Genomic DNA, 23,830 nt, shown 5'->3' with positions numbered 1-23,830 from the left:
TTGGACTAGTTTTTCTTTATTTTGTAATAATTTTAAAGCTTTTGACACAAGATTTAAGATGCCTTGTTTTGCAACAAATCATAACCAATCCATTTGAACCTTATGAATAAAATACAAACAATACAACTACAGAATAAATACTACAAATCTTGGTCTCTATTATATTCATCATTAGTCTGAGCATTTAAAAGGGTTTTCAACAAGTGGCTGGTGCACCAGGATTCTCAGTGCAGCACAAACCTCCCTCAAGTAGTGTCTTCATAAAACACAACCCAAAAGTATTTGTAACATTCAAGTTACAACCTCCTTGTCTGATCTCTGGGCAATACAGGCCATAAGAATATCCTGCACTGGTTTCTGTTTAAATTTCAGTGTTATGATTTGAGTTTTGTTGTTTTAAAATGTTGTTCCCCTGGTATTTACTTGAAACCTTATTGGTATCTTCCAATCAAGGACATTAAGTCATGCTTCTTACCTTTCTCAGTTCTTGTAAAAAGATTCAGAGAACATCTATTTCACTTTTCTGAGTGGTAGGCACCAAAATTAGGCACAGTCTACTCCACAAGTTGGACCAACTCTAATGGTAAGATCTACCTCTTCCTAGTCAGTGTGTCTTAGTCATACACACATGGTCTATATTAAGCTCTTGGCCACCTACTTTATGTTCACATTCAGCTAATTACACTACGAAACTTAAACCATGTAGCTAAATCAAAGCACTCTGCTCTAACAAACCGAATGTTATACAAATTGCATCACTAGTCTGTCAAACACATCTAAGAACTCAAGTAAAGACTATCTGACAAAATGTATTATCCATGAAGGTACGTTAACTACTATGTTATCTATAAATCTTCTCTTAATCAGACCAATTACTGATTGGCTTATAATTATGCAGTTAATTTATTTTACTTTTTCTATGTGCTAGCAGAAAATCAGCTGCCTTCCATTTGTCTAAAACTTTCCTTCACTCTGTGAACAAGGCATATAATGGCGATAGCTCTTCAGCTAACTCTTTATCTGCCTTTGGACACCCTTTTTTATTACTGTCAAAATGAGAAGCAAGCCATCAGACTGATCCAGATTTTTTGAGAGAGAGAACATCTTAAGAGTTGAGTGCAAGGTAGGATAAGTGTCTAAGGAGGGAAAAAAAAAAATCATGTTGATTCTGTAAATCAAAGGGTTAGAAGAGTAGCCACTTTTGTGTTGATTTTACAGTGTGGCATTCAAACTGATAATTGACTTGCACGATTTACTAGGTAAATGTAGTTACATAAATTTTTAAAAGACCGAAAATCCTCTGTAATAATGTTTTAAAAAAATAAAATGATCTCACACTTGAGTTAACTTCCCATAAAGATATTCACCCACTACCAATGCCTGTAAGCTCACTTCCAGTGTTTACACAAATGCAAATAAATAAATAAACATTTAAAAAAATTATCTTAATTACGTAAGTAACATTAACTGCTCAATACAGATTTATAAAAAACAATTAACTGCTTACAATAGTTGCATCCATTCATTTATACAACCCAGTAAAAACGAGTGGGGAAGATGGCACAAAAAAGTACAAATATTTCTTCAAAGGAATGGTACCTTTTGATCTTCAGTCTCCTGTTCTTTCAGCAGTCGTTCAAGGTCAGCCATATCATTATGCTTAAATAACTTGATGTTACTACGAGATGCTTGTAATCCCTTCTGAATAGCAAAGCAGGCAGCTTCATCTCTGTAAATACAGCAAGCCCTTCTAAGTTTGCACTTGGTTCAGCAATTATACAAAGAAAGCTGGCTGTTAGGATTGTCCTGCGTCCTACAGCAGATATCTGTACTTAGCTGTAGTTAAAACCAAGTTTATTAAAGCATCATATATTTTATTTGCAATTTGAAGACTCTTTTCCAAAGCTTCTCAACTTTCCTATGCACTGTAGCCACTAAAAGGCAACAGGTTTTTCTCTTGAAGTGTACGTGGAGGGGTTTTTTTGTTTGTATGTGACAGCAGTTTGAACACAGCATTCCATGGACCGCCTACAATGCCATGGCGATCATCCTGGTAACCTCTCACTCCATTTGCTCTGGGGTCATAGAAAAAAGGTGTAAAGATGTGCCTGTAGCATTTACAGTGGTCCTCCAAGTTCTCAAAACCTGCTTTTTAATATCCATTGGGCATTACTAGCTCAGTGTTCAAAGAACTATCCACCATTTTTAAGTGTTGGAAAAACAAATCTCTGAGCATGATGGGACGCAATACCAAAGATGCTTAAGTTGTATAATCTTTTAAAAGTGGCAACTAAATCAAACCTTCTGCACATGTTAAATTCAGTAATTTCAACCAAGTTGCACCAAAAAGGTGAGATCTTTTGTCAGTGAGAAGCTGAAACTGTACAAGCTAAGTCCAGGATACACAGGCATCCCTGAATGGTATGCACAATCCTGGTCATTTGTCTCAAAAAATCTGATCTGGAAAATGTTCAAAGATGATCAAAAACCATAATCAAAGTTATGAAAGAACTTCTGTAAAAGAAATCAAATAGGCTGCAAGTTACACTTAGAAAAGAGAGCACTGAAGATTTTGGCAGATGAAAACAAAAGTATCAGTGTGTTGTAGCTTAAACCCAGCAGGCAGCTAAGCCCCACACTGCCACTCACTCAATCCCCCCATGGAGAAGACACATCAGTTCACTGTCTAAAAGTCAACAGCATGGACTGAAATTAGTAGGTGTTATATGAAAAAATAAGAAATGCCTGTTTTGAATAAAATGTTAAACTGTGAAAGGATACATCACTGAAGCATTGTGGATATTAAGGATTTACAAAGGTACTAAAAGAATAGGAAGGTTTATGAAAAATGCATCAACTACTACTAAATCCACCCTTCTCTTTGTCTCAGAATGTCTTGACTATTGCTACATTGTTTCTCCTGGGTTTTTTATTATTCCCTAGACAAACTATGACTGGCTATTTCCAGGGACCAGATACCAGGCTTGATGAATCCTTAGTTTGATCCTTCATAGCTGTTCCTTTGTTATTTTAATATGTACCAATATTTATCCAACTAATCCATTGCAAATATGTATGAAGGGAACAACTGTCCTGCAAGAAAGGTGAGAAGCCAGAAGTAAACAGAAAAGCAAACTGATTTTACAGTTTCTTAAGAAGAAAACTAGCTATCAGATTCCTGTTAGTTGTTGCATGTACAAGTTTGTGGTTTTTTTCAGCTGAGTGCCCAAGTCTCCTCTTCTACAATAACATCAGTAACCTATTTGATTTGGAGTATTTGCGCTTTGTACAACAAAATATTTGATCAAAACCAGCATTATTTTTTAAATGGTTAACTTAATATGATTGACAACAATGAAAAAGAAAATTTCAAAGGAACGCTCTTTAACCCAGAACTTCTCAAGCAGAAAAACCATACTTACACAAATACAATGTCCCCTCTTTTCGAATATGCAGGAATAGCACTGGCAATTGTTGCAAATCCATATGAGTATATAATAGCTTCCTCTGTCCTCATGAATTTTGCTAATCGTTCTTCTAATTCTAAGTGCACATCTATTTGAGAGAAAAGATGAGATCTTAAGACAGTTTACTTGTTTTCACATCACAAAGACTATCACTTCTTTTAACAACCATTAATTGAAGCAAAAAGAATGTTTATTTGTACAAAAAGTGTTACAAGTAACTTCCAAAAAACAGCTGCAACCAATCTATTCTTAAACTGATAAGTAACCTGATGTTAATCAGAAACTTTAATACATCTAAAAATATTTATGTAATGTGGTTATCTTGTGTTCCTATGCAATGGTAATTAAAATCTACTTGTGATTAGACCACAAGTAAATGATGCCGTGTTCCTGGACTGTGGCTAGGGAGCACAGTCACTACGGTCAGACAACAAATAGCTCCATAATTTATAGCAATAAATGAGGTCCTGTTGGCAGACTCAGTTCTTCCAAGCTGATGCTTCCACTACGTATAGCACTGCTATCACCACAACAGAAAACTGCTCTTGTCAGGCTGCAATCACATACCATCTCCTGAATGCACTAAGGTCACCATCTCCATGCCAGAGATTACTCACCCTTAAGATAAACTAACACAATTATACACACAAATTTGGTCAAAGTGACCCATGTTAGAAACAGAACAACACTAAACCAAAAGATTAAGAAGTGTAATACCACATGGTGAGTAGATTGTTGCTGCAGGAAGGTGACCACGGTATTAAGTATTCTGCCTAAGCAAAATAATCTGCATCAGACAAACTGTTATTTTAATTGTGTAACTTTCTTGCCACTACCTGCTTCCACTAACAAAAGTTAGTCAGAGAATTATGCCTTTAATCAACTGAAAATAAACAAGATTAAAGGGCAAACAGAGGTCCTTAGTGTGACTTGGAAGATCACCAATGGCCAAATGTTGTCTTTCTGCAATTACTGAAAGTTCATTGACACTGAAATCAAATGAACAACATCAGTTAAAAATACAGATTCTTCAATAGCCTATGAGGCACCATTATATCGAAGTTGCTATTTCTAGCCAGGTACCAACAGCAAGGGTGTAAGAAGAAAGGGCTCTGCAAAAATCTTAACTTTGCCATACTAAACAAACACCTAGCATAACCTTTTCTCAGAAAGGCACATCCACCCGATTCATCTATTTATACAATAAAAGCAAAAGGTATGTCTTCAAACAACAGCCTCTCAACCACATTCAAGAGCAATTTTAGCCACTGACTGCAAACTATAAATCTTGAACAATCCTTTCCTAATGTTTACCTGCACACCAAATAATGGAATGGAAAAGAATTATTTTATTTGGTTTTCCACTGATTTTATATGGAAACAAAAATTTTAATCCTTATTATTTTGAAGTTTTATTTTGCTACCTATCACTTTGATCCAGCTGTATTAGATACACCAAATATTCAGAGAAACCTACACTACCCTTTCTTCTCCAAAGTCGTTGGAAGGAAGGACACTGATTGAGGTTATCTAATCTACTTTCTGAGAGAGATTTTTCATAGTCCTTTTTCAGAACCTTTGTATCTTTTTCATTGTTACATTGACTTCAGGACCTATGAAACAGTCCCCAGTCAGGATTCAAAACAGAATGGATGAACCTTGATTCAATTATTGAACAAAAGCCCAAGAAAGATCTTTTTCTAGCAGCAAGTACCAAAAAGAGGCTGGCCACACACAATATAAACAACATTCAGCCAAAAATGTTCTTTCCTGAAGCCCTGCCAGCAGAGAATAACAGGGGAAACATGAACTGAACTACTACTATTGAGTGCCCAGCTATTGATATCTAACAGAAAAAACACTTTTGAGTGTAAAAGACCACCTACATCCTTTAACTAAAAAATTAGAAAGATGACACCATTGCTGTTAAAAATGAAAACTTGTCTGCTTCTCAATGAGCTTTACTCAGCAACAACTACCACTACACTGAGCATGGGCTAGGTAAAAAGATTAGATGAAACAAATACTCTCAGCAATAATGAGCTAATGAATATAATCAGATTCATGTTAGGTAAGTAAATTTTACGAGCCTAGTAAGTTTTGCTAAGGGCAAGAACATGTAAGTTCGGAATGACATACAGCATAGAAAAATGTGATACATAAATTACAGAAGGGAAACAGTGATTTGTATAATTGTGAGGCTGAAAAACTTAAGACAGTATTAATAAAGGCTTCACTACCATTCTGCCATGATAAAAACAGAGTACTACCTAACTCTTCTTTATCACAATGATTTGCTTTAGCCTGGTTACATCACTTGGATTAGCCTAGCTTAAGTGAAAGCTGCAAACAGTACCTGGAGTACATTGCTAAGAGGAAGATATGACTGGAATAGCTTTCTATGCTACTATGAAACCTTAATAAAACTATCACTGTCAACAACTGCTATATAGTCCCAGTCTAGTGCCTAGCACATGCTTGCACACAAGTGAAAAGCAGAAGAACTGCAACCAAATCCCACACCACCTTCTATATATTTTATTAGGTGGCCAGTCCTGATCTTCACAGTACAACTGAAATTCTGTCTGCTAGGCAATCAACAATAGCCTTAAAAAATTCACCACCAGAAAAGTGATACGCCCCTCAGCTGTCATTATGGAGACAACCACCATAAAAGATTCAGTTATGTGTGAATATACTGGTATTTCAAGCTTATCATAGGATAAAGGCATGGATGCATTTTTCAGGGATACAGCACAAAGCAAAAACGTCTTAATAGGGACTCACAAAATCTATGAAATCCCTTCAAACAGGTAGAGATAGAAGAATCAAGTCTCCACTCAAAATAAATTATAACATAATATCTATGTTTCCAAATAAAGAGATCTCTAGTAACGATATGAAATATCAGCCCCTAAAAGGGCATAATTCTGACTGACAACAATTGACAATCACCAGTTAAGTCCTATATAGTTAAGAGGAAACTACGTAGTTCTGGATACAACATAACTCATTTATCAAAGTCACAGCACACAAAAAATTGTCAAAAAAGTTTGAGACATACAAAAGAAGAGTTTATTATCTGACATTCATAATCCTGTAATACTCAAATGTTTGAAGTCAAGGGAAAACGAAAATGGGAAAACAGTTGGGGATCCAACAAGAACAGCAGGTGTTTGTCTGCAATTTGAAACAAATTCTCTGTTACTTTATCTGTAAAAGATGGTATCTCAAATAGGTGACTAACATAATTTCTTTGCTAGTGACATCATCCAGCAATACCACAGATTATATCCCCCGCTTTGTGAAATGGAGCATGTACCCAAAAAATTCAAAGCCAATGAACAGTAACCAAACTAAATGCAAAAACTATAGAGTTTGGATCTTAGGATGAGACCTCCAAAGAGGGCAGGAGAGAGCCCAAAGTATCTCACTTAACAGAGAAAAACTTAACCGGTCTGTTTCAAATAATTACTAGAAAGAAGCAAAGTGGAAAATTTCACAAAACTTAACATCAACCTGGACTCAAAAGGCAGGACGCATTAGTCCACAAGTTTCTTTGAGTTTTTCAGTGTTTTGGGGGAAAAACAAAACAAACAAAAAAACCCTGTATGAATTCCAAAAGACCACTGCTGAACAGTGATCAGTGTGGGAATCTACCTTCCTAAAACTCTCTACTAATCAATGTGCTACCATCACCTTCTTTCGAAAATAATTATGATTCTAGGCTAATGAACAACTATGAGACTGACATTTAAGACTCAACTTTGTTCTGATACATAGACCTCTAACAAATCAAAATAGGTACAGTACCTAGCTGATCACTTTAAGGACTACCTTGATTAACTGAGAAAAGTTCAAATTAGTCTTGAATTCAAGTCAAGGCTATAGGAAGCTAACTCTATGAGATCACTGAGTACAAACACACTGTGAATTCCATCACCTCTGGAAAGACACCAGAAAGTTCACAAGACAATGAGTTGATGGTTTTAGCCTGCAACTGTGCAGCTATTCCTGTATTACTGCCTGGTTTCCATGCAGTATTTCAAAATAACAACATCTGTAAAGAACTGTTTCCAGAGCCTGATATTTAACAACTTACTACTTCCTAAAAAGATTGAGAAAACCCTTAGTAACACCTGATCACATCATAAAAATCTCTTAATTACAACATTGAAGTTATCTGTAAAGTAAAACCTCATTTTGACTACAGCATTTGATAAGCTTAACTAATAATCTTTATCACAGAAATCAGACTGCCCTCTTGCGGTCTACTCAGAAACTTATTATTAATTTACACTTTAATTCACAATATATGAATAAATTCCAATGTTTCTTTTCTCTTTCTATTACGGTGACCAGAACTAAAACACATTGTATTTAACTTTGCAACTGTCCCCCAAGACCAGCATTAGAAAGAGTAAGAAAACACATAAAATTAATAAGAAACAAAGCTATAAGCAATAAACACTACCAATCCTTAACAAATACATTTAAAATTGTGTTAGAGGGTGACTGTTCTTCACAGCACCAGAAATAATTTACTACTAAAATACAGGACTGTTTTGGCTGACTTAACAAACCAGTCTGAGCACCTTTAAAGGCAGATCAAAGAAAGTTACTCACCAAAAGTGCCATAGAATCCTCTAGGTCCACAAGTGCCAACACCATATTTCTTCAGAGATGCCTGGGCCGCACTCTTTTAACAGAAAAGAATTACATGAAATATTTGTTCTTACACTAGATCTCTAACTTTTCTATTCGCTTCATATTGGCAATCCTATACCAATGTACATAGGGTAGTTGTTGCATCATGTAACATGACCTGATCTACAGGAAGTATAATAATGTACTGAATTTATTAATTAATTTCACATGAAAACTATTTTAGACAAGTGTTTGAGCATTACTCATCATATTCTAGTGATTAAGGACATTAGATATTAATCTAAATTTGATAATCAGCTAGTACACAGTAAGAACACCAGGTTAAACTTTAGGAAAAAGACAATTCAACAGCACAAAATTACAAGGTTTATAATCTTCCTTGCTGCTTTAGAAGTATACTCCCTTGACCAAGTTTGTGCTTTCCAAAGTAATTCTTAATTTCAAGATAACATACAAAGTAAAAGAGGAATAATTACATAAACACAGTAACTGGAAGAACTCACCTTAACCTTTTCATTATCCAGCAGTCCAAGAAAGTTAAATGATGCAAAGTTTATGCACTCCTTGCCATTAACAGTGATTATATGGGTGGGAGGACTGAAAAAAATTACAGACCTATTGTTATGAATGAACAGTTGCCGTTTTCATAAACAGACAAACAGTATAGGATTTTTGTTTTTCAACACTAAGAAGCACATAGCTTCTCCAAGATTCCTTCTTTCCACTTCTTCCTACGCAGCTGCCATTCAAGTTCAGTGTCAAGTGGCAAATATACTGCTATACTCCACTAAAACTGTATCCCTGTAATTTAGTAAAGAAACCATAAATACCTTCTTGAGATATTTAATGATTCTGTCTTGAAAACTTAATTCATACAAAGATGACTCCTGAAGAAATAAAGTTACTCCTTTAAAATCAAAGTAATACCTCTTTGGAAGAATACTACAAATAAAAAGTGAATTTCATTGCTACTTGCTTCCATGATACACAAATCTAAAACCAATGTTTTTGTCATAAAGCAGACCCACAATACCAACCTTGTACTGAATCAAGTTCCTGAAATATAGGTACTAGCTGTAAGCAGATAGAAGTACTGTATTGTCTGTCAGCTCAAGTTTCCAACTCTGTTTAATCCATAATGGTTTGAATAACTCATGTAACCAGGAAACACAGAAAATGTGAAAAAACCACAACCAATAGTAACAAAAGAACAAGAGCACAATAAATAATGAAGGACAGTGCAGCAGTGCACAGAAATTTTCTGCCCTAAAAAAATGATGATTTAGATAAGCATTAAAAAATTGAAGATAAAAATAGCCATCACTCCTTTAAATGCAAGTATCACATCTGTGTGTAGTGTTCTAAAAAACCCTGCTTTGGCAATTCTACACTACAATACCACAAAATCAAGTTTCAATTAATCACTCAGGAGTGCCGAGAAGTCTCAAAGTTAAGCTGAACACAAAATCTTATGTGTGTCCATTTCAGTATGCGTACTACAGTTGAGAATCTATACTATTCCTCAAACATAATAGTATCAACAAGCTTTTCCCATGTGGGAACTAGCACTGAACAATTTCCACAATCAAAATTAAACAGGGCTGCTCAAATGTCAAATGCCTATGCACAGCTGCTCCAAATCTGGCTGCTGACAATATTTCAATGGGTATATTTGGCGTGCAAAGCAAATAGACTTCAAGTCCAAGCTATTCACTGCAAGTTAAGAAAAACATTTAACTGCCTGAACTTCACTTAAAAATACTCCATGATTTTGTTTCATATCTGCTCACTTTTAAAAATTAAGCACATTACTTCAACCAAGCAACCGCAAAGTTTACAAAACAACTTTGGAAAGCTTTCTGCTAACACAGTGTATGCACCATGCACCTTCATCACTGTCATTCCAAGACATTAAACCGACAAAAGCTGAACCTGACCCCACAAAAAAGCTGTCCTGCATTACTGCAGTGCATCTTCTGCACAGAAGGAGCATTGCACAAATATGCAGGAAACTGCCTTGGGGAACTTCCTGCTATTAAAAATATACCTGGACCTGTTCCTCTGGCTTGCTCATCAATGAGTTGTACCAAACATCTGAAGTCCTATTAAGTGAAACAACTACTTAGGTTTGCAGATATTCAGATAGAGCAGACCTCTACCTATGGATTTTGGCACTAACACAAGGTTTAGTATATTCCCAGCATACTATTAGACCTGGTAAATGTACAAATAATTGCCCCCACAGCTCTATCTCTCAAATCTAGAAAATACACTAATGTTCACCAAGAACTTACCCCTAACAAAGGTGCAGACCCCATGAAAACATGGCCACGCTTTGCTATCAGAATTTTACCCAACCTTCTAAAGGAATACTCATGGTTAAGCAGAAAACGCTCATGGAAAAACTAATTCCAGTGAATAATTAGATACAAAACATGGCTGCTAGTAGTATCATAAAACTTTCCTTGCAATGACAAAAACAAGAAGTCTTTGCAAAAGGAAAATGGTGAAAGACTTAATTTCTTTACAGTGCCATGTATCTCTCTTCCTCTAGTATAACACAGTTTGTTAGGCATCACGTTTAGGGACAACTGTTATGAGATACTGAGTGATCCAGCTGAAACCATAAATAAAAATATGATTTCAAGCTATATTCAAAGAATCTGCAAGCAAGACCTTCAGAAACTGTGTTTTTTAAGAACCAAAAGCACTACATCCATACGTAGACCTCTCACTTATCTCCTAAGTGTTGCATGTATTGAAAAATCAGTCACAGAAGATGATAAAGTAAAAGCCAGATCTTTAGTGCCTTTTCATTTTAAAGCAAAACAAGAATCAGCATGAGAATTTTGCAGACATACTGTTTTAGCAGACAGGTTTACATTTTCTGAATGATGTCTTGTACAACTAAGCTATCTTGCATAAATTATTTCGCAGAAAGGCTACCACAAGAAGTAACTAACTTCTGAACTATGACTGAGCTGTCATGGGTAACTTGGTCACCACTGATTCAAGATTGGTTTGTTTGAAAAAGTCTCTGCATTGTTGGCTTTGCTTATCATATGGCAATGTTACCAGGATTATGCAAGTGTTCAGCAGAAAGTAGCATACTAATGTAAGGCAGAAACCACCTTGCATCCTGAGGGAGGAGGAAGTCTGCCTCCCCCAGGCAGCGTGTCAAAGTTTTTCCTGAAATACTTAATACTTCCCAACTGGTCAGGAGCCTATATAAACCCTATCCACACATTACTGCAAATATGCAATATTAAACCACCACACACTAAGATAATTAAGATTTATGTAAATTGCCATTCATGGTAGACATTAACACATGAAAATCATGGAAAGATGACTACCTCATTAACATCAACAGGGCTCCCCTAAAATACTAATTAAAAAGGGGACAGAAATTCTCTTGAGTTGGAATTAGGATGCAGACACTTTCATTTCTGTATTAATCCTGAAACATGGGTTGAGTTTATAGCCCAAGTTGCAATCTCATAGCTGTTGAGCAACTTAAGGGAATGTAGTTGGCAGTTTAAATTTTAGAAGACAAATGCCAAGTTTTGCCCATAGCCACTATTAAGTTCAACAGCCACAACATATTAATGTTCTGTCACAACACATTCCCTAGCTGTAAGCACTGGAAAGTTCTAAATAATTTAAACAATTTCTGAATCAATCTGAAAGATATATTTGTTCAGATTTTTTTTAAATGTCCAACGCTTTCTTTGCCACAGTCTTGTTTGTTTCAAAATTCTAAACAATAACAGGATCGTTCACATCACAGTTGATTAAAACAGGCATCACTTTTCTAAAGCAGACTTTTCCATGGTGGCAGAACCATCAAAATGGAGCTCCCTATGACAGCAAATAATTCTGCTTTGTCACTAAAATATTTTAAAATATTGGTGTCACTAGAAGGATATTAAGAATGCTTATATTGTAAAAGTTACCGACATAAATCTGAAGCTTGTGAAAGAAATTTCAATGCAATTTCTGAAACACTGTGACTCTTGCCTAAGTCAGCACACATTCTAAAACCTCCTAACACAGAAGAAAGTAACACTGAGCCATAATTTCCTCATGGAACAACTTCACCATCAAGCATCTCGGTGCACTTCTGACTGTCCAAAGAGGAACAACTTGTCACGAAGTGCCAAGTGGCTAGCCACAAAATCAGTTTCTTCTGAAGCGATTAGTGATGACAGTTTTCCCCCCAAGGCCTACACAGAAAGTGGTAATCACTTCTGGAGGTTTAAGTCTACATATTCAGAAAAAATGAAACATTACTACCAAACAATACAGATCCCCAATAATGGCAAAGATAAAAATGTCTCTCCCCCCACTGCCAATATTTTTTTAAAAAATCCATAACAACATTTAAAGTAAGAAAGATTTTTCTTGATAATGCTGCAAAACCAAGATATCTCTCCAGCTGCAAATTCAGTCCTGCTATCTAAAAATGGAATTAATTTCTGAAAGGTTTTAAGGATAGTGAAAAGCTTAGTAAGAAATACACTTAAAAATATGGACATTGAGTATTTGAGCTGAAAAAACCCCCAGAATTTATTCTGAATTACATTTACCCTGAAACAATGTTGTAGTTGAGAGCTGGGTGATCTTTTGGCACAGGAGGTACAAGAGGCTCTGGCTGCCATTCTTCAATCAACTCTTCCTTTTCCTGGACAGGAGAAAAACAATACAGCTCAAAAAGGATTTGTGCTAGAAAAGACATTATGCATTAAGAAACAGTTGGAAATAGTTGTATAAGAAATTATGTAGGCTAATATGTGTCACCTGAGACACTTACAATTGACATTATCTCAGTTTGCTCAATTGAGGGCTCTGAATTCTTCAAATGGAAGATGTAAAGAAAGATATCCCAGTTGCTCCTGTGCATTAAAGACATGATAATCAAGAAAAGAGATACTAACTTGGTGTTCCTGCCAAATTTTGATCGATATTGTTTCACTCAATTATGAAAATCCTCCTCTACAGTTTATGTAATTGAATACAAATTACATAATAGTTGAATATAAATTGCCTAACTTTACATTCTCAAGTCTTCAACAGTGGCATTAAAATCTTAGCAAAATAACAGATACATGAGCAGGAAACAATACAGAAAAACTGCCAAATGCTCAAATGGTAGCAACTACTGAACCATGCAGCCCCCCCCCAACCTAACCACGGAGGAATACTGAATGCACATTCATTTTCAAAGTCCTTTATCTGGAAAACCTAAGTTAGAAGATTTTCTAAAGGACATGCAGTGGACCAGCATAACAGGTGCATTAGACTAATTCCACACCAATTAACCACCACTCAGGCAACTCGCCAAAATCATCCTTCATACCACGAAAGCAGCCCTTCCTGGAGGATTATTTACTAGTACAGCATGACACACCTGATAACTAACTTTGAATGGTATGACTGCAATGGGTTTCTATTTCTCCATTACTTCAAAAAGCAGTAGAATATTTAAGGCTACCAAAATACAAATTCTACAATTCATTTTTTGAAAACACCATAGCAATACCTTTTTCCATTTTTATTTTTTCCAAATGCACTTTTCAAAGCCTTCAAAGTACAAAAACAAATAAAGACATGAAAAAATAAAAAGGAAACTACATGCAGCAATGTAATTAGTCTCCTGCATTTTTGTCACTTTCCTTTTACTAAACTAATGAATAACTAGGTATTTCCAGAGTATTAATTAATATCCCAGGAGCTCCACAAATGTCTACTTCAAAACACAAATTGAAATTTCAATATCCCTGTATTTCAGAAAAGATCCTTTTTATGTAAGCGTAGTCAGTTGTGTTTCTAGTATCTTGCAGATGTACTTTAAATACATTTTTTTTTAACCTTCTCATGTTAGATTTCTTACTGAAATTTAACCCATGGGACATGTATTTTAAAGGAAATAAAATGCCATTAATATGTGTGACAGAAGTGAATGTATTTAATATTTTGAAGTGGCTGCACTTGTGTTAGAAGAAGTGTTTAGTTTCTTTAGCCACCACAGGACAGCCCCAGCTGGAGCCATGCACTCAGTTATGCATGCATTGAAATGCTGTTCCACATACCATTAAAGTAGGGGGTTAACTTACCCTGCACTAGTGCCATTCATAGCATGTCAAATAACAGATTTTGTTGCTTCAACTAAAAAAAAAATCTAAACAGATAATGGAGCACCAGAGAACAGAACAATAAAACTGTGTGTAAATACTATTGACTACTATTCATTGCCGTATTCTATTATCAAACCTCATGCTTGACACGACCCAGTAAATACCTCAAGAATGCTATTGGAGATTACCAGGTGATACACCCTACAAAGATTAACATGCAACACAGTTCCAAAATGGTGGAAAAGTAGTACCCAAACCCAGGTTAATCTCAGAGTGGAACCACAACCATAACCCCGTATGCTAAACTCCACTGTTCCAAGTCAGAGTGGCAATTCCATTCTCACCTCAGAGCAGGTACTAATGTGCATCTCTATACGGTATTGCTATTTAAAAAAAATGTCAAAAACATAATTTAACACTAAATGCGCTGACCCACAGCACTGCAAGCCAGCAGCTGCTACAATACAGTCCCCTCCCAGCCACATTCTTGTTCCTTGTGCTGGCATAGGCAGTTAGAGAACCAGACAATAAACTTGTTGAGAAAAATGATCCAGATAAAAACTAACTCAGTAAAAGCAGGATGGAAACATAGCTAAACTAGATCCCACAACACAGAGGTCCCAAACTAGACTGGCTGATGCTACTGGGAAACTGTATCCTGAGTTACAGTTGCCCAGCAGTATCATACCTTTTTCACAAGAGTTCAAAATGACTTCCAAAAAGCAGAAAGCAGGCTGTGTGCGCATGCAACCTTCACTCTGCTCCTACACTTGGTGTCAAAAGTCCCCAAATCCCTGATATGCAGCCTGCAACAACAGTTGTGTCCATTGTAGAGCACTGGACTGGGGGCAGGGCAGGGTCGTGTGTCTGTGTGTTGCTGTTTTTTTGTTTTAACTCTGAAGCAGAATAAATCAGGTGAGCAGTAGTGCAGCCTGTCAGTTATGGAAGGATAAATAAGAAAAGCGTTAGATGGCATCAAATGCCTAAAAGGGAAGGGCTTAAAAAGCATGGTGTTTCTTCTCTGTAAGTTCTGAACACAAAGAACATTTGGACAGATTTTATACAACATAGTTCAAAGCCAGAGCAGGCAACAACATACATTTCCTTCAAATAGGGCAGAATTAAAGCTATGCAAGCATGTACTTAGCTTTTTCACTTAAGTGTAATTTTTTGAACTAAGGCTACAAAGTATCACCATCAGCTTAGCAACTGGTAACACGAATTCGACTAAAATCTTTTTTCCACCCAGTCTAGCAGTAAGAAAAACACTATTTATACCAAGACACTGTAACTACATTATAAATTAGCATACTATAACTACATATATACATATAACTACATAGCATACTATAACTACACTATAAATTAGCATAGTACAATTGTAGTTGAGATCTGTGAACATAAAGATAATGAGCAATTCCTAATTAGCACTTTTCTCCCCCATTCATACCAAATTTTAAGAAGTTTCCATTTTTCCCTTTGAAATGTTTGCAGCACTAACAGCAAGGTGACAAGCCACAGATGAGATGTGGCAATATCCCAATTTTTTTTCTTAACAGAAAATAAAATATATGGAAGACTAATCCTCATTTTAAAAAACATTGTTTCACTAATTCTAGCTCACATTCATTCTACTCATCCATTACAAATCACAAACAATTGCATCTTCACTTCTTACGTCTTCTGTTTTCACATGTACTTAGCACAGGCAATAGTTTACCAAAAGCTTGTGTGACGCAGTTCCTCTATTATGGTAGGGGACTGGAGATACTGGTGATTAAAGTGAGTACCAATCTCAATCTAAAATGGCCATCCGCACTGCAGACGGGACAGTCCATCTCACTTCCCCCTTCCATTCACCAAGTATCTCAGTACACTGACCTATCCTTTCAGGGTAAATATGATCATCTCACTCAGGTGAAAGACACAGCAGAAGCAGGGTTTCATACAGTGACCCCACATTCCTAACAGCACTTTTAACTTCTACCTCCTAAACAGACACCGTATTTCAAACTAATATGAAGAATAAAAATGTTAATTTTCAAGCATATAAAGAACCAGATTTTAATTTACAATGTAACATCCTCAATATATAGCTGATTCGCTTATTTCTCCTCAGTTCACTGTATTGAAAATATCCACTTGATGAAAAAAATTAACACTTTCAACTTCCACTCTCCGGCTATAAGTGAACTCAGCTCCTCCTCTTTCCATTTTATAATTGTTTTTAATGTATATAAACAGAAATGTTAAATAAAATACAAATATCAATACCCACAAAAATATGACTGAAATGTTTACAAATATATAAACTGCAATACACAAACTTATTTATACATTTGTGCATATATGTAAACATTTAAAATATATTCATCTAAATACATACACACACATATAAAATAAATAAAACGGGTTTGGGTGGTTGTTATTTTGTTGGTGTGGTTTTTACTTTTTAAATGCTAGATACCTTGGGTAAGAGAAATACTTGGGTGTAAACACAAACTCAATTTTAACGCAAACACAAAACCCATAATTTAAATAAGTTGCCTTGTTGACCCTGTTTTTTTAAAATTCTGTTCATGAAGACATTTTTGAGCTAGCACTATAGTTATGAAACAGTGTCATACACGCATCTGTGTCAACATCCAGAGATTAACAGTATTTTTTTATTTGCTGGTCCTCAAATAACAGCTCTTTAATTTCACGGTATTTATCGAATCGTATATCAGCATGGCATAAATTGGTAAAAATAATGGCCAAGCTAATTAGAAATTTATTTATTTCAACCTGTGCTAATACTTAAGAGAATCTTTACCTACATAGGGTGTCTTGGTTCAATATGACTGAAAACCTTTACAAGAACAGACTACATCTGCTCTTCCCCGTAGCAACCTCTCAGTGCTGTTCCTGCACAATAAGGCGCTCTTGTGGCCTACAGTACTTCTCAGCCATGCATCAAACATTTGTCTCTGACAGGAACCGCACAGCCTCCTGACTAATACCACTCTAATAAAACAGTTCCATGCTACTACCACAGCAAAAATTCTAAAAACAAGAAAACAACTATGCCTTCCATCCACAAATTAAAAGACATGGCTCCTAGCAGGACTTTTTGAGACAAAAGCTCAGTATCATTTACCACAAAGTGAAAGCCGCATACATCTGGAGGGGACCTTCCTTTCACACAAATGGCTGCTGGCTGGAGAGTGCGTGTATAGCTCAGTGATGCCATGCAGTCTCCTACAGCTTGCTGCAGTCCTCAGTGGCACTTTGCCACTTCTCCATAGAGTTCATTTTGGGTGAAAAGCCCACAAGAATCTCTACATCTAGCACCTTGTCTGGCCAGTCTTGTTTGTACTTCCCCAAATCCCAAACTATCAGGAACTTAGAGAGAAGTACTCCACTTTTTTAGTTAATGACTTGGGAGATTCCATTATTTTGGAATAGAACCAATAGGAGTACCTACAAACACTGTTTGTTATTAAAGGATGACAAGTTGCAAGCCGATTCCTGCACTGGCTTTCACAGTACTCTTGCTACGTAGTTGACTAAACCCAGAAGCCCCCTTTGGGGTGGATTTCTTCAGTGTTTTAGAAGTGTGACTCCGAAGTGCACCAGGTTGCCCCACGTACCATCTATGTCTGGTTCCCCAGCACAGACTGGTCCTGACAGATCACATTAAGATGGCTGTGTAACAGTGCTGTTCTTCAGTAGTATTTATGTGGAGCCTGCTCTGCTCTGGCAGGGTTCCCGACAATAATTCACAGAGAAACTCCAAGTACCACTACATGGGTGGCTGACACAAAGGCAGCCTGAGCTGGCCTATCTCCAATGCCTGTACCTAAGTATTTCTTTCTGGTGTGGTAAAGACTGGACACCAACCACAGCATGAAGAAACCTAGAACAAATCAGAAGGCAAATCAGCAGTCTCCTTGCTGAAAACCTGGCATGTAGCTACACACAGCTCAACATGCACACAAGCCTGGTTTTTTGTGTGGGATCCCATATTACGTGAAACAGACTGTACTGGGTTTGGTTGTGACGGTGTTAATTTTCTTGATAACAGCTCATACAGCGCTGTGGTTTAGATCTGTGACCAGAACAATACTGATAACACACTCATGTTGCAGCTTTTGCTGAAGAGTGTGTGCACAGTGTGAAGGCTTCTGTTTCCCACTCTGGCCACAGGGTGAACAGATTGGGGGGTGCACAATAGACTGGGAGGGGAGACAACCTGGCAGATGACCCAAACTAACCTAACGAATATTCCATACCACATAATGTGACACTCGGCAATAAAAAGGAAAGGGGGAAGGTAGGGAAGTTAGCCATCTTTTGCTTGAGAACTGATTGGGATTTGGTCCCTGAGGGATTGCCTTTGCATTACTTTCCTTGTTTCTCTCTTCTTCCCTTTCTTCTTTGCTTATTAAACAATCTTATCATCACTCACAAGTTTTCTTGCTTTTACTTTTTCTTTCCTATTCCCCCATACCAATGGGGGTGGGGGAGAAAGCGTGCGAGCAGCTGTGCTGTGCTTAGCTGCCTGCTGGGGCTAACCCACAACACAGACCAGTGTCAACTATCTGTGGATTTGCAGTGAAGGTGGATTTTTTTTCTCCCTACAGTTATTCCTCTACACAAAACAAACAAGCTCTTTTCACAGCAATTATCTGCATTATAGAAAAGGAGATGGAATCACTCCACACATCTGATGCACCAGTCTGCTTAAGTCCTCGAACTATAGAAGACTTAGACTTTCACTTTCACTTCACTGCTGTATTTATGCTTACTTTCAATAAAGTATCTGTAGACAAGATATTCCCTTTGAAATACATTTCTTTGCATGGAAAACACTGCTTCCATCTTCAGAGTTCAATGGTTAAGCCAACTATCTTGTTATATATCAAGATATATAATATATATATCAAGATATAGCAATATATAAATAATATATATCATATATAACAAGATATATCTTGTAATCTCCTTCATCAGCAGCCAACTCAAACATACCATCAGACCAAAAAGCCTTCTCACACTCTATTCTTTTTGCCATCAAGATACAGGTAACAAAAAACTAGAGGTGTTGATGGCTAACATCTCAAGTCAAACCTGTTGCTATAATACAGCTCTTAGCATTCTGCAAATGTTTTTCTTCTGTGTCTTGCAACTATACATCAATACACACACTATGCAATTCTTGATGACTTTGGATTTTTGCAAGTATTCACATTCCTTTCCACTCCTCAAGCTCAGTGAAGTTTGTATATATCTCAACAAAAGTATCTCAGCAATAACATATTTGCAGGCTTATGTTCTTCAAAAAGCAAGTTACTGCTGTCCTGCCAATGAACTGTCATACTGCAAAAGTAGGACTGTTTTTAAGCATGAGTCTTTTCCCTTTCTGACCCCCTTCTAAACCCGTTTCCACTGAGCTGCAGCAGACCAGCTACTCACATGCAATCTCCCAAATGCTCATTGCCCCCCATTAAGAAGATAAAAGAACAGTTCTCTTCCTTGCATAATACCACTGCTCCAGATTTCTCTGAGCGTTTTCTTAAACATCTCAATTTCAGCAAAATGGTCTGTCAGTGAATGAAGGAGATGACCTGCAACTGGACGATAATACTAAAGATGCACATAGACATATCTGACTGTAATCCTTACTTTGTGAGGAAGAGATAGGTTTCAGCTTTTCCAGGTCACCAATCACATAAGAGTAGCCAAGAGCTTTTTCCCCACCATCTACTGCTGAGAACGAATCTTGCAAAAGACAACAGTTATCCTCCAAAATACCAGAGATCAAAAACATCTGATGCAGGAAAGCTCTACTAAATGAACTACCACTGTTTCTGAATGGACAGTCAAGGGCTCCTTTAAAGCTGCAGCATGTCTTCCCAAATGATCTGAACATTCAGCACTTCACCGCACTGGACTTCCCTTTGTGTTCACCCCTCCTCTCTATTCTTATCAAAGGTAGCAAACTTCAAGAATCCCAGGATCATTTCAAACTCATCCAAGTACAAAATTGAACTGGCCTTTCTTGATTCCCATGCAGTTCACTTCTTGCCTCCAATAAATTCATGCCAAAGTTTCAGAATACTCAAAGGTTGTCTAGTAAGTACTCCCCAGAAGAGGACACTTCCTGCAGATGTGCTCACATGCACAGCCTTATGCCTATAGTCCCTGCATGCTGTTCACTGATGCATTACACTGAGCTCAGATGCTTGATGTATCCTTAACAAGAATGACATCAAAAAGCATGCAAGCACATGATATAGATAGGAATGACAAGGTAAAATACCCACAAATCTCCTTCCACAAACCCTCCTCAGTACCATGAAGAAATTCCAGTAGTTTACCTCATTCATAAAGGATACCATTCCTCAAACCCTAGCAAACTAAGCTTGTTTGTTACATAGGACTTCAGACAGTTCAGATCAACCCCTCACATACACAAGCTGGTTGGGATATTGCAATAAATCGCTATAGTTCATCTGTGACTGAGGAAAAAAAAAAAAAAAAAAGAAAAAAAAAAAAAAAAGAGTATAACCTTGTTCATCCTTTGAATGTAACCAATGGCACACTCAGACATTAAGCACCAAGAAAAATTAGCCCAGGGACATCTCCAAAACAAGCTCCACCAATTTCTGATAGTCTCCAGCCAGAAGAGAGAAATTCCAGTCTCCACAATTACAGATGCGCCCTTTTTTTTTTTTTTTGAGACAACTACATTGCAAAAGAAGAGAACTGCAACTAAACTCCACAAAGTTTTTTGGAACCCACTTAACACTGTAAACTCTCTGAGCTATTACAGACACCACATATACAGACTGATCATTTTCCTACTCTCTACACTCTTATAGTTCATTTTGTTTGGTGGGGTTTTTTTAGTATAGCTTCCATTTCTAAAACAAAACTATTCATTGAGTAGAGCTAATGCCGGGTTTTCATAACTTGGCAATCAGTCACATCAGTTCTTCTATACTTCTTAGACTCTCAAACACGGTGCTACTGTAAAAGCACACTGAAGCGTTTAAGCAATAAGCAGTTTCTTAGTCCAGTGTAAGCCCACCCTCTGAAATCCTAAAAAACCAGCACAGTTTGTGACGCAGCAGTGGTTCAACCCTAATATATCAATAGCTATAAATTGTTCCTTTAAAGAAAAATATTCTTCCACCATACCTTAAGTGTTAGATCAGATCGCTCTTGAAGCTTGTATGTCTTGGAGAAAAGAAGTCTAATTATCCACAGAATTAGAATTCCTTCTAAAATGAGATGGTAAGCAGGAGCCTGAAAATAAAAGCACAAAAAAAAGTCTATACAAAATTCTATTTGAATCAGTGTAACACTAGGCAACAGTTTTGTCTCTACTAGTACACTTGCAAAAAAATCCAAAGCTGATCATTAGCTGACATGTATTTCTAAAGCAGCAAAAATTATGATTAGATGAAAGTGGATTGCTTTACAACTACTACTTGTAGCTGTTAACTTGAGTTTGAACAGTTTATTCTCTAGTTATAAACAAGGCACACTCTAAATTGATAAGCGGTTTCAGTTCCACACATGCACATAAACTAAATATTGGGAGCAATGGCAGACAGGGGTTGCACCAGCATCTGTGAAGGCAGATTTCACAAGACAAAGTCTCCTGAGAGCCTGAAGGTCTGTGTCATTTATACACACCCACTTCAATCCTACATTCTTGCATAGTCCACGAGCAGGGACAGCTACTGTTATTCACAAAGTAACCTAATCCTGTCCTCACACATTTTTGTTAGTTTCATAGGCACTTTGAGCAGGTATAACCCAACAGTCACCAGGAACAGTTTTGCCGCTGTGTCATTTACTGTTCTGTGTAGACACAGTATTTAGGAATATTTACAGCAAACCCGGAAAGAGTGTTAATCCAAGATGAAGTCTGCCTCTTTGGGTGCTTGGAGGGAGGAAAGTCAGGTTCCTCTGGCAGCACTGCTAGTTTAAAGTAGATGTGGAGTTGTGACATCAGCATTTGACACATAGTTTTAATGACTGGTTTAGTTACTTCACTTCAGAAAGGCTCCCATCTAGACTGTGGACATTCATAATTTGTAAAAGACTCAAATTGCAACATACCAGCATTTTCTGGTGGGATATGACCTGCCAACAAAGGCAGTGGAATGCGCCACACAACCAGAAACTAAAGGAAATTGAATGCAAATATTCAAAACCAGTAAGGAGACCTATGGCATACCAAACTGCAAATAATGAATTAATCATTTGCAGAGTACTTTTCAGTTCACCAAACTTGTTAAGAATACCTATGTACACCACGACATCTAAAGAACACACAGTACAGTAGTAGTAGAGGTCCACAGAAACTACTTCCCTGCGCTTTTCAGTGCCTACGATTATCTGGAATGCAGTGTACTAGGCTGTGCTACCAGCTTCAGCAGCTCAGCACTTCCATATTCGCACTGCAAACCATAGCACAAATCCTTAAAAAGTTATGAACCTTAGCCAAATCCCGAGAGGGGAACAGACTGTTGATACAAGACTGCTGCCTATCATCAGGAAATCCTTTTTAACACCACGAAACAAAGCCTGGATGCAAACATGCCACCCTGACCCCCTCCAGGAGATAACTCAAGCATGAACATTTAAAAGTTGCTTCTTCCTTTGTGAATAACACTTGTAAGTTACAAACCCCGGCCTTACTTACAACGCGCACTGTGAATGTTATTAAGGTTTAATGCGCCGGTATGGACCTGAAATGCAGCTTCGTAAACTTACACAGAGGGGAACGTGACCGCGCACCGACCGCTTTCCACACCCGGCTGCGGCGCACGCACAGGCGGGTACGGCCGGCCCCCGCCGCACCCGCGCTGGCACCGCCACCGGCACCGGCACCGCCACCCGCCCGGCCGCCGCCCTGCCCCGCCGCCCAGCCCCGCGCCGGCCCGCTCCTGCCCTCCCGCTCCCCGGGCCAGCGGCCGCGGGACACGGCGCCCTCACTCCCATCGCCTTGAGGCGGCTCGGCAGCGACTGCCAACCGCCCGCCCCCTCCGCGGCCGCCCCGCGCCAGCGGCCGGACACCAGCCCGCGCCGCAGAGCGCACCTCGTAGAAGGCCTGTACCATCTCCACCAGCACCCACTGCTGCCCCGCGCCCGCCGCCGCCATGGCCGCACCTGCCCACTTCCGCTTCCGCGGCCCGCCCGCGCGCGCGCGTCGGGGGCGGAGGGGCGGGCCCACGGCCGCGAGAGAGCGCCCCCTGCGGCCCGGCGGGGGCAGGGCAGGCCGCGGCGCCGGCACCGCCGGGGGCCGGTGCGGGGGGGCGGGGGCTTCTCCGAGGTTCGGTCACGGCGGGCTGTAAAGACGCGTCTTGCCCGGCAGCGCTCGTGGGCGCCGCTGCAGCTGCGGCTCCCCGCGGCCGTCACCAACTGCCGTTGTCTCCGGCAGCCCGGATCAGGGAGCCAGGCCGGGCCGGCAAGGTGCGCCCTTCGGCGTTAGGTAGCGGAAACCAGCGATACATCGAGCCTGCGCTAGGCCGGGTGCCTCGGTGTGCGCGCCCTCGCCGC

At 38.4% G+C, this 23,830-nt stretch overlaps 1 protein-coding gene across 1 annotated transcript in view; it reads right to left on the bottom strand.

The window, feature by feature from the left end:
• The window catches only part of SPTLC1 (serine palmitoyltransferase long chain base subunit 1), a 34,201-nt gene extending 10,721 nt beyond the window's left edge, over positions 1-23,480 (bottom strand). Inside the window, exons 1-7 of the mRNA XM_056325260.1 lie at positions 23,370-23,480; positions 21,458-21,565; positions 12,725-12,819; positions 8,639-8,732; positions 8,094-8,166; positions 3,423-3,555; positions 1,600-1,729 (exon numbers count right to left, since the gene is read on the bottom strand). Of these exons, the coding sequence (XP_056181235.1) occupies positions 1,600-1,729; positions 3,423-3,555; positions 8,094-8,166; positions 8,639-8,732; positions 12,725-12,819; positions 21,458-21,565; positions 23,370-23,432 (696 nt within the window). The 5' untranslated portion in view covers positions 23,433-23,480. The remainder of the gene's footprint in view (positions 1-1,599; positions 1,730-3,422; positions 3,556-8,093; positions 8,167-8,638; positions 8,733-12,724; positions 12,820-21,457; positions 21,566-23,369) is intronic.
• Positions 23,481-23,830: the final 350 nt, after the last annotated feature.

This window comes from Falco biarmicus, chromosome Z (assembly GCF_023638135.1).
Source record: "Falco biarmicus isolate bFalBia1 chromosome Z, bFalBia1.pri, whole genome shotgun sequence".
NCBI lineage: Eukaryota > Metazoa > Chordata > Aves > Falconiformes > Falconidae > Falco > Falco biarmicus.
The sequence above is the reverse complement of the archived record's forward strand: the minus strand, read 5'-3'. Positions and strand labels throughout refer to the sequence as shown.